Source organism: Ovis canadensis, chromosome 24 (assembly GCF_042477335.2).
Source record: "Ovis canadensis isolate MfBH-ARS-UI-01 breed Bighorn chromosome 24, ARS-UI_OviCan_v2, whole genome shotgun sequence".
NCBI lineage: Eukaryota > Metazoa > Chordata > Mammalia > Artiodactyla > Bovidae > Ovis > Ovis canadensis.
Genome location: NC_091268.1, coordinates 24,923,937 through 24,936,137, shown reverse-complemented (window position 1 = coordinate 24,936,137; position 12,201 = coordinate 24,923,937). Strand labels below are relative to the sequence as shown.

Genomic DNA, 12,201 nt, shown 5'->3' with positions numbered 1-12,201 from the left:
CCCTGGGGCCAGCTCTGTGCTCTGTGCTCTGTGACCCTGACCCCAGCCCACCCCCCCTACCCTCAGTCACAACTGACTGCTCCAGAGTTAGACCCATCACTAACCTGGAACAATCAGATCTCTTGCCCACCAATCTGAAACTGGAACGGAGACAGACTCCCTGCCTGAGATCTGCTGGATCCAAACCACCATCTACCTTAAGTCCCCAGAGTTGGTTGGTTCCTGCCCTTTCCTTGGCTTTTTAGCAGCTTCTTGGATCTCATGAGCTGTCCCAGGGACCTTCCCATAAGATTCTTTTTGTTAATGTGAGGTGGTTTGCAGGGCTTATAACCAAAAGAATATTGAAGAGTACCATGACAGTCACTACAAGTTTATCTCTGTGAAACAGTTAATCGCTACTTAGAGTCCGAATCCCTGGGCCAGGGCTAAGCGTCTGCAGTGGGAAGTCAGGGGAATCAGATCAAGTTACGATGGTGGGTGCAATCCAGGTACTCAGAATGGCAGGTTACTGGAGGTTGGAGCTGAAGGGAGAGAAGAAGGCCCCAAAGGTTTTTGAACAGGGGAAGGACACGGACAGCACAGTCTTACAGGGAACTGCCTGGCAGTGCTGTGGAGGATGGATTATGAAGTGGCCATGTGTTGACTCCTCCGGAAGGCTGTGCTAAAGCTACTGGAGAGACAAGACTCAGGATCTCGCCTGCTCTCCTGCCCTTAGTCCTTCCCACTGGCACCAAGCCTAGACCCAGGCACTGAACTGTGCTCAGTTACATTCTGCTGATCAGACAGGCCAAAGAGGGAGAGATGACAACATTTGATGACTAAATGCTGGGATCAAAGGAGGGAAAGAGCTAAAGGTCATGGCAGTTTCAACCTTGGCTGGCAAATTCAACTGAACCAGAAATGGCAGGAAGTGTGATGAGGTCAGGGTATATTTCTGGGTGACGAGTGTGGCATAAACAGACATTTCAAGGTGGTGCTCAATCACCCAGGTCAAAGCCTCCAGCATGTGAGGGGCAGGAGGTGGAGTGCAGAGGTGGGGGGAAGTGGGCACGGATGGCAGGCGATCCATGGGTGGGACGGACTCCATGGCTCAGGCTTGGAGCTCTGTTTACTCCCAGGGACAGAGGGCTCCTGTGTGCCAGTCACTGAGCCAAAGCTGGAGGGGATCTAAGAAGCCAAGGGAATCAACAGGACTGTGGAGGGAGACATCAGAGGGAGTCTGCCATGCTTCTTCTGGGCTTCCCTGGTGGCTCAGATGGTAAAGAGCCTGCTTGCAATGCAGGAGACCCGGGTTCGATCCCTGGGTCAGGAAGACCCCCTGGAGAAGGGCATGGCTACCCACTCCAGTATTCTTGTCTGGAGAATTCCACAGACAGAGAAGACTGATGGGCTATAGTCCATGGGGTTGCAAAGAGTAGGACAGGACTGAGCGACTAACACTTCAGACTAGATCTAAGCAGTTGCACATGAGCACAGTGACTTATACAGGAGAAGAGCCACCATGGCTGGTTGCATCTTGAGTAGGAAAAGCCTGGAAATGGTCTCAGTGTCATTCAATAAGGGGATGGCAAAACAAACGACGGCACACACATAGGATTAAAAAGCATGAGGCAGTTCTAGGTACAGAACAGACCATAATAAGGAATGAACCTCCATTCATGTTGGGGGTGGGGAACCCATTGAAATAAAATCGTATATACTTGGTACTTGGGCTTGCACAAGTATCTTTAAAAAGATGCAAGAAACTGTTAACACAAATGGCCTTTGAAGAAGAGGTAGAGAACCAATGTGGGAAAGGGGGCCTTTTTCACTGTATCTTCTTTTGCCACTAATCAACTTATTTATCAAGGGCTTCCCAGGTGGCTCATTGGTAAAGGATCTGCCTGCTAATACAGGAGCCATAGAAGACACGGGTTCGATCCCTGGGTTGGGAAGATCCCCTGGAGTAGGAAATGGCAACCCACTCCAGTATTCTTGCTGGGATAATCCCATGGACAGAGGAGACTGGCGGGCTATAGTCCATGGGGTTGCAAAGAGTCAGACACAACTGAAACCACTGAGTAAGCATGCACACAACATTAATGATTTCAGAATAAATACATACTCTGTTTTGTTGAGAGCTTTGCCCTCCACAAAATGACTCCAGCCATAGACCGTCGCAGTAAAACCCACCTTTAACTACCTCCCAACAGGCTTTTGAAAAACCTACTAAAACATCAGACCTTGCTGCAAGGTCTCAGCTCTGCTGAGCCCAGCGCTTGGCAGGGGCCAGAAGGAATACTCTTGGTTTCTCCTTCAAAGAGCTTCTGATGTGGTGGGTTCAGAACTCGCTCGTGTCAAGCCAGGTGGTACACAACCAGCGGCTGTTCTCAGAGAGGAAGTAAATGAATGGATCCTAATCAAAACCGTCAGCTCTGCGAGAGGCTGATCCTGACCGCTCGGCCTCAACAGGGGAAGCCAGAGAACCACACCTTTCTTCAGAAAGGAAACCTACACTTCCACACAATCCACTCAGAGTCTATTTTAGCTCTGAACCCAGAATGATGCACTGACTATTATAAATAGCAAAACCAAGATTGCAATTTGACTGATCTTTGTTCTGATGTTAGGAAAGAGGTCGGAAGCTTAAGTCAGTTGTAGACTGAGGGGTCGAGAGCAAACCACAGTGTGAACACAGTCATGCTGCGCTGGACGGTCAACGCTTGAACCTCCATCTCCACCACCTCCCACCCGCCCCCGTGTTGCCTGAGTAACCGAGTCCTGTGGCTTCAGCGTGCAGAAAAGCACCTGAGAAACTCTAATGAGGCTGTAGAGAGGTTCTGTGGGAATCTGCCAAAACCAGAAAGGAAATTCTTCAAGGAAAAAAGCTGTCCTTTCCCCTGAAGGCAGACGAACTGAATGGCTCACCTTTGTTGTGAGACATTGCGTACAGCAGGCAGAGCACGAACAGCGCGTGGTAGTCGTCATCCGGGCTGTCCAGGGCGTGGTACACCATATCCAGGAAGGGTCTGGAAGAGAGGGGCCCACATGAGCCTCACCTGCACACAGGATGCCAGCTGCCTTTGCTCTTCACAGCGCTCAACCCCCTGCCCCCTCCAACCAGCAGCATGGGCTTCCCAGGTGGCTCGGTGGTAAAGAACCCGCCTGCCAACACAGGAGACACAAGTTCAACCCCTGGGTTGGGGCGACCCCCTGGAGGAGGGCATGGCAACCCACTACAGAATTCGTGCTGGGAGAATCCCAGGAACAGGGGGCCCTGCCGGCTACAGTCCATGGGGTCATAAAGAGTTGGACACAACTGAGCACGCACGCACCAGCAGCACAGAGCACGGCCACCATGTGCCCAGTTCAGCCCCAGGCGTGGAGGACACAGAGGTGATCAACAGGCAGGCTCTGCCCCTGGAAGCTGTCATGTCTGGGGAAACTGACTAAGGAACAGCTAACCGACTAATTACTTAACAATGGTCCACCTGCTGTCCCAGACACTGGGGATAAGTGTGGTTTTGTGGCGCTCCCAAGCCAGTGAGCAGACAGAGCATGGACATGCCACTGCAGTCGTTCAAAGAGCAACAAGAGAATGAGGGAAACGGGGCAATGTGGTAGACTCCCAACAGCAGACAGGTACCAATAAATCTGGGTCATTTCAGACTGCGGACCCTGGAGCCAGACTGCTGAGGTTCAAATGCTGACTCTGCCTCTTCTTAGCTGCAAACCCTTGGGTAAATTACAATCCCCCCTCTGTGAGATGGGCAATGAACCCTTCCAGGGTTTATAGTGAGGGTTCAAGTGCAATGACAACAGAGTGGCATTAACACAGGCCCAGGCTCAAGTGAAAAGCGCTCGGACACGCGAGCTGCTGTTGCACTTCTATTCTGAGGGTGCCACAGGCACTTCTCCAAGACCTCGCTTTGGCGGGTCCTGACCCGGCAGTTTCTTGGGCCGACCTTCCCTGGTTAGAAGGGATCGATAGGAAGCATCGCCTCTGATGCTTTGTGGGTGAGACCTATCGAGTGGCTACAAATACATAAATGGTACAGCCTGAATGCTGCCCTTCTGGCTGAAGGGCCTGGCCTGGAAAGACTTCAACAAGAGGATAATAGAATGTGCACAGATTTGGTCCATTGGCAGAAGGCTCTGACCCTGTGACTGTCTGCGGCTGCCCCCGGATGCCAGCTTGAAGCCAAGAGAGCAGAGAGCCTCAATGAGTGACAAAGGGCACGCTTAACCCCTCGAAGGACATAAGCCGCAGTCAACACTGCTGACTAGGGGGAGCGAGAAGGTGCAGCAGAGAAACACAGAGACCCATTCGCTGCATAACTTTTTAGACTTTTTGGACTTCTGAACTCCACAGAGGTATCACTGATTCAAAATATATTGAAAAATGCAGAAAAGCAGTGAAATGCACTTGTCATAACATTTCAAATAAACATGTAATACACAGAAATTAAAGGAAGAAACTTTTAAGGAACATTGACTTTCCAGTTCTACTTCTCTGGAGCCCCAGACCCTCCCCTGCCCCAGATCAGCCATCACCATTCTGATGTGTGAATAGTTCTGCCATGTGTGGAACTGTTTTTCTCTCAGCCCCCAGCAATACCACTTCCAAACTTAAGAACAGGATAAAGTATTAAAGAACACTTTTTTTTGCACACCAATTGCTTGGAATTTGGACTGTATTTTCATTTGGGAATAATACAAATAACCAAATGCCCAGTAGCAGAGGGAGGGCTGGGTGAATGGACCATCTTTTATGAGACAAAGTATTATGAAGCCATTAGAATTGTGTTTACTAAGAGTACAACAGAGTGAAAAAGATACTTGGAGTTTGGTATTAGAGAAAACCAAAAACAAAAATAATAGACATAGTATCGTATAAGCTACTGGGGGGAAACAGGGCAGAATTTCCACTATATTGGCATTGAAAACTGGCAAGAAATCACCAAAATGCTAGTAACAGCTGCTTTGGAATTATGAAGACTTTTCCTCCTTTATACTTTTCAAGGTTTTTTACATTTTCTAAATGTCTATTAACTTTTAAAATTTTAAGTTTCTTTCTTTTTTTTGTTAAGACAGAAGGTTCTGAGTGGTTTCCGGTTTCTTAGTTCTGTATTTCACCAAGAATGCAGAGCTCGCCCACCGTGTGTGGGGAATATGAGGACAGTTCCCCTTTGCTCTATGTTGTTTCTGTGGAAAGTGGACCAATGTCAAGGTCCAGTTCATGTCAAGGAGAACTGTCCCCTCCCTCATCCTCAATGCCCTCCTCCCGGCTCAGTGCCAGGAGGTGAGAGGGCGGGGGGCTGAGGGGGTGTCTCTGACAACCAACACACAACACCTTTGCAAAGGCCATGGCAGCTCTCCACTGGGGCCAGTCTCCCCTTGGAGCCCAGTCTCAGAGCTGAGCACAGCTCTTGCTCAAAGTTTCTCAGGGCCGCAAGTCTGCACATGGCTCAGCTCAGGACACAGGATCAGCTTCCACTACGAACCATGTGGCAGAAGATGCCAAAGTCACCGTAACTTAAGAAACAATCTCAATCAACTTGAAGGGAAAAAACCCCTCTCTTCACTAAGATTCAGGGAAAAAAAGAAGTCTCAACTCCAATACTCAAACATAACATTTTGGTCTGTTGACTTTTTGACAGTACACGAGTGTTTTTCCTCTTTAGGAAAGCTACAGTATCATCAGAGTATGCAAAATACATGCTGTTTCCATTTATTAGATCCTAAGAAACTGGACAGACTTCCCTGGAGGCTCAGTGGTAAAGAATCTGCCTGCCAATGCAGGAGATGCAGGTTCAATCCCTCAGTCGGGCAGATGCCCTGGAGAAGGGAATGGCAACCCACTCCATTATTCTTGCCTGGGAAATCCCATGAACAGAGGAGCTTGGCAGGCTACAGTCTACCAGCTCACAAAGAGTCAGATACAGTCTACCGGCTCGCAAAGAGTCAGACACAATTGAGCAACTCAGCATGCAATGATGTGTTAAGCAGGTGCACATCCCTCATGACAAGTTATTTTCAGTTTTTTAATGACCTGTATTCTAATTAAAGCTGAGCCAAGCACCTAAAGGTTGTCTTCCCCTCCCCTTTCTGTGTTTAGAATGATCCCCTTAATTTTCAGAGCTCCCAGTGTTACTTTTTTTTTTTTTTTTGGCCACAAAATAAAATTAGAAAGGTCCTTGGCAGTACAACTGATAACCCACACTGTGCTGTAAAGATTTTTATTTAATCAAAACTAAAAATGGCTCCCCTGTGCATCTGATAAAAAAATTAATCTTTTCTGTTAGATAACTGAAACACACGTCACGCAAAGAGATAAACAAGACCTGCAGGGAAAGACTGGTGTGCTTCAAGACTTCACTTTAAGCTGGATTAATAAATAGGATGAGTGTGTGTGTTTGCATTTCATCCACCAAGAGAGTTCAGGAAGTGAATGCCTTGCAGGCTGACAGAGAAACCATGTTGCTGCACATTCACTACCACTGACACGGGATTCGGAGATTACTGCAGGCATTTGATACGGAAATAGCACTGAGACGGAGAAGCCCTCTAACAGTTCACTGCAACTTTGGCAGCAGCCCTCCACCCGATTCCTTCTGGAAGGGGTGGCGCTCCAGCCAGGCTGCAGGAAAGCTGGTGTCTGGAAGGTTGCATAGTGTAATAGTTTGGGCAGCCATCACTGAAATGAACTATCAGCCAAGAAGTCGAAGGTGGACAGCAGCATTAGACAGTTCCGCTGAGTCACCAGGGCAGGCCCTATAGACAGTGGCGAGCCTGGCGGCAGTGAGTGAATGAGATCATAAAATCCAAATGCTGCCCCCAAGGGCATCCTTCCTGGGGGCAGCAGGGCACAGCCAGGAGTGGCCTGATGAACAAGGCCACACCCTGTTAGGACCAGCACTGAAGTGCCTACAATGGTGGTGTCATGCCTCAGTCATTCATTCCAAACGGTGAGTACCATGGCCTTGAGGGCCCGCTCCGTCCCCGTGGTCTCTCAAGAGGAGTGGCGCCTCTGGAGGCCAGGGAGGGGAGCAGCAGGATGGCTTGGCTGGGGAGCAGAAGAGGCTACCAGCGTGGCGGGACGAGGCCCGGCTTACCCTCCGTGGGCACCTGGCCAGGGCGCTCCCCCCCAACCTCATCCCAGACACCGACCAGCAGCGGAAGGCTGGCTCGGGGGCAGCCCTCCGCCCGGCCCAGCAGCTACCTGCTCCACTGGACACTGTCCAGGCCGGTGGCGGCGCTCTTCTCCTCGTCCGTGGTGTTCTGCTCCTGCACGGAAGCGCCGGCGGCCAGCTCCGGGAGCTTGCTGCGCTCCATGAGCACCATCTCTATCTCTGGAAGCAGACAGACACTGGGATGAGCCCGCGTGGCCCCGGATCGAGCTTCACAGACACGCTCGTGCTCCAGAGGGAGCCCGGCAGACCGCTCTGCAAACATCCAGCAAACACTCGATGGTGGCGACAGCAGCCCCCACAACACCCACGCCGGGAGCAATAAGACAGGGCCCGCACCCCCCTCTCCTTTCAGCTTGGGAATGTCAAGAAACGGCATCTAATCTTGACAGGAAAGCCCAGATGGCCATGATTTACTTCAGCAGTTATCTATTCTCTTTTACTGATACCACACTTCCTTCACAGAGGAATTGAAGAGCGTGGAAGAGATGACATGTGGTTAATAAAGCATAACCGAATCCACTAAAAATATTCCAAACCTGTTTATGCTGTAGCATGGGCTCTGCCATGCCCAAAGCCTTTGTTTTATTTTCCCACTTACAGCTTCCAGAGGGCAGAAAGGGGAGGGACCTCACTTTATTTTTCCCAATTAAATAGGGGCAACTTTCATAGCACCCGACTTGAGCACCATGTACATTTTCATTTTCAGAAAAAGGTCTGAACCAACGAAGGAAAACGTTCCGAGTTCAAGGTGGATGGTGGCTGTGCTATGAGCTGTCCCATAATAGAGTTCCTTGAGAAGCGGGTGTGGACCATCAAACACTTAGTTCTTAGAACCCAGAGTTCAAGGGCTGCCCCCCATCTTCAGGAAATATGGTGAGGGGAAAGGATGACGAAAGGTGAACCTGTGTGTCCTCTCAGGAAGGACAGGTGCTGACCTGGGCTCTGCCGTCATCTCCCCTGACCCAAGCAAGAGCCTCCCACTGCTTATCTTGCGCCCACCGCCCCCACCCCCAACCCCAATTTGTTGCCCACACAGAACCAAGTGATTTTAAGCAGAAATTAGCCCAGGTCCCCTTCAGCCTTCCCATCACACTCAGAACAAAATCCAAATGCCGTCCATGGTATCAAGGCCATGCACGGCCCGGCCCTTGACCACCGCTGACCGCACCTCCGGCCCTCTCTGCCCCACCAGCTGTCTTGCGCTTCCTGTCACTCGCCTTTGACCTGCATGGCTTTGCTCCTGCCCCAGGGTCTTTACACGGCTGCTTACTCTGCCTGGAACATTCTCACCCCAGTCTTCCCTCCCCAGGCACCACTCAATCACGTCACTTGAGGCTCAACTGAAACGTCGCCATCTCAGGGATGTCTTCTCAGACACCCTCCCCATCGGTTTTCCCTCTACCTCTCCAAGTTACTATGAACTCAACTCCATACTTCATTCAGATTTCCCTCGTTTCTCCCCAGTATCCTTTTTCAGTTCCAGGACCCCAACCTGGATAACTACGTTATATCCAGCTGTCACGTCTTAGGCTGCAACAGTTCCTCAGACCTCCCTTCCTCCGGATGACATGGATTGAGGAGTCTGGTCGGGCATTTTTAGGACGCCCCTCAATCTGGGTTTCTGCAACATTCTCCCTATTACTAGACTGGGCTCATGGGTTTCTGGGAGGAAGACCACAGAAAGGAAGTGCTGTCTCATCACATCCTATCACGGGCACAGCCTATCAGCATGACTTATGACGGGGGATGTTCACCTGTATCACTCGGCCAAGGGAAAGCTGGTCAGGGTCCTCCACTGGAGAGGGACTTTTCCTCCTCCTTGCATCCCACACCCTTCAGAAGCAAGTCATTAAGTGCAGCTCACACTTGAGGATTACAGAGCTATGTTCTGTCTCCTTGAGGGAGGGCAGCTACATAAATTACTTGGAATTCTTCCATAGAAATGTCCCCTCCCCGCTCCTCTTGATTTTACTTTATGGTATTTATAACTACAGGTATCCCCACTTTTTGAAGTTTTGCTTTTAGGCCACTTGGCTTTTATGGAAAGACCTGTATTAGTACCTGTTTTTTCTAACTAAAAGAAACCTGAAAAGGACTTTCCCTTTTACAAAAATAGGAGAAAAGCAGAAATAGCATTCAGCGTTGGTGTGGCAGCAGTCATTACAGAGGCAGCGTGCACCCTGAGCATGGACGTGGCCCCGCCAAGCTCCTTCCTGGGAAGCAGAGTTAGTTAGCACCTCAGTGTGGAGCTGCCGTAGCTTTGTGCTATGCTGGTGCCTTGTGTTCATTTACCCTGGGCATCTGTTAGCAAGGTGTGTCCCCAGGGAACTGCACCCTGGCTTTACACCATCTTCTCTTACAAAAAGTCTCTACTTTCAGATGTCGGGAGAAATCCGCACCTGGATTTTACATTCTCTACTGGTTTGCTTGTTTCCTGTCCGCCTTCCCCACCCGAGGACGTGGGCTTCATGAGAGGGGCTGCCGTACCTGTCTTGTTCTCCACCAGAACTGCAGTGTCTAGTCCAGGGCCTGGCATAAGGCAAATGCTCAATACGAATCCCTGGAGTGGATCATGTCTGACGGGTCTGCCTGGGCCAGGCAGGGCCTGGCAATGACGCTCAGCAGCTGTGATGTGTAGAGCACCTCCAACCTGCGATCTACATGTGTGCAATGTCCTCAGGGGGACGGGCTGCGTCCTGGCCTCCCTTCTGGGACTGTTAAGTGTGACTGTGCTTGTGACTGTCCTCTGGCTGGGAGGACCGCATCCCCCCACGCCAACAATGGGCCTGGACCTGGGGGAGGGGGCTTGCTCTCGCCAGGCCCTTCCCTCCCAGCATGGTCTGAAGTCAGACAACACAGATCAGAGTCCCCCATGGGGTCAGCCCCATCACACAGGTTGGGGCTGCCACGCAATATTTAAGTGCCATGTGTTTGCACAGTTTTGTGTTTATTTTAACATGCATTAGAATAAACTTCTAACTGCATAGAAAGTCTGTTTTGTGGATGCTTCTGCTTAGGATGAAGCTAAATTTAAGACAAAACCACTGAGTCAATTCACCAAGAGCTACTGACTAAACCACGGTGCATGAGTAAGCCCACAGCCATGGCAGAGGGCAGGAGGCGCTGCCATCTGAGAAGCACCGTTTGCTTCCTTCCTCCCACACTCCCTCCACTAGCCTCCTTCAGGGGCCTCCCAACAGCTCTCATCTCCTCCAAAGTGGGGTGCAGACATCCCAGTGGGTATGCAAGATGATTCGCTAGGCAAAACCTCTTTATTTTTAACTATTATCTTTTTAAAAATCTAGTTTGTTCATGTTATGATGTACATAACATTTGCACATTAATACAAATATGTATAGTCCATAATAAATGTATATATATATATATATATCTATTGGAGAGATGCGTGTTGAATTATGTGTTTACTGTTGGGACATGTCATCTGAAGACTATCAAGTGAGACAATGGTGCCAGCCTCTGGCATCTGCCCTGTGACTTTTGACCTGCTCCCCACCCTGCTGCGAGGCCCCCTTCCTCCTGGCCTGCTGGGCTGACACAGCAGGAGCTCAGCTCCAAGGACTCCCCAAGGTTACAGGGCCAAGCCCTAGAGCCTCCATCTGCTGTGATGTAGTTATTCCTTTTTGGCTTTTTAATCTCCCTGGACACTCTGAGAGTTCCAGAGCAGCTGTGAGGCTGAAGATAAGTCAGCCTAGCGCCCAGCAAACTGTGTTATCAGGTGCGCACTAATTCTGAACAATTTCCCAAGGCGCCCCCATGCTAGGAGATGAGCACAGAGCTGTTCCAGGGACAGGCTGGGCAGGTGCCCAAATATCTCTGACCACAGGGCCCCTTATACCCTCCACAGAGGCCCTTGGAGCTCCTTTCGGGAATTCTGCAGCTTCCCACAAAATGGCCTGAAAACCACTAGTTTGGTCCTAGAGACTGAATATGAGGAAACAGAAACCCAGAAGTAGAATGACTCTTTTCTTTTTGGCTGCACCATGCAGTATGTGGAACTCCCCTGACCAGGGATCGAACTCATGCTCCCTGAAGTGGAAGTGCAGCATCTTAACCACTGGACCATCAGGGAAGTGTGATAGTAACTCTTCACACAGCTGGAAAATCCACACAAGAAGCCAAGCCTGCCCCACCTCCTACTCCCCAGGTCACTCCTGGTGCAGAATCAGGCCCATGAGGGCCTCTCCACACACGACGAGGCTTCCAAACCTTGGCTGTGTCACCCCGGTTCTCACAGCTGCACCCGCATACCTCCCACGCCACCCCCATCCCAACACACAACTCCTCCGGCAGGCGTAAGTGTAGGATGAGCTGCTTCACGTGGTTTTCTAGGTAAAATATACAGCAGTTCTTCCAATGCCAAGCAGGTCTTTCCTCGTCCTTTAAACTCTTGAAACCAGTGATCCTTACCCAGGTCTGCCAGCCCCTGGAAACTGTATGCAAAGTGCTAGGTGGGCCTGAGAGGAGTGGCTAACAGGTTTTAGAGGAGAGGGTCTCGCCAGAGTCTCACTGTTCCAAAATGGATTCTACAGCCATCTTCAAAAGTGGATGCTGACGGGGCTCTGGCCTTGGTGATCGAAGGTCAAAGGGCACCCCTCTTTATGCCACATTAGGATGTCCGGCATGGTTCTACACAGCCTTCTGGGCCCCTGCTGCCCCATCTGCCTGCTGACACCATGCCGGCCTTGGTGCGGCCTCACCCCCCTCCCAGGGTACGTGCACCATGCTGCCGCCACCAGGGCAAGCAGACCAGTGGGCTCACGTGGACAGGTTTTCTCTGATTACACTGAGGTCAGGACCCACGTGCTGACAATGAATTCCCAGGAAGCTCCATCTGAACCTCAGTTATTATACCAGGTTTCTATTTTAGAGGTTAAAGGGACTGAAGCTCTACCCTAGTCCTCTGCGCACTGTGCGTGCATGCTCAGTTGTGTCTGACTCTTTGTGACCCATGGACTGCAGTCCTCCGGGCTCCTCTGTCCATGAGATTTCCTAGCCAAAAATACTGGAG

General features: G+C 50.5%; 1 protein-coding gene across 16 annotated transcripts in view; it reads right to left on the bottom strand.

Moving 5' to 3' along the window:
- The window catches only part of CLEC16A (C-type lectin domain containing 16A), a 235,284-nt gene that overhangs the window by 149,148 nt on the left and 73,935 nt on the right, over positions 1-12,201 (bottom strand). For all 16 annotated transcript variants that reach the window (XM_069569950.1, XM_069569948.1, XM_069569951.1 and 13 more), the window contains 2 exons: positions 7,202-7,331; positions 2,908-3,008 (listed from right to left, as the gene is read on the bottom strand). In XM_069569950.1, coding sequence (XP_069426051.1) covers positions 2,908-3,008; positions 7,202-7,331 — 231 coding nt within the window. The remainder of the gene's footprint in view (positions 1-2,907; positions 3,009-7,201; positions 7,332-12,201) is intronic.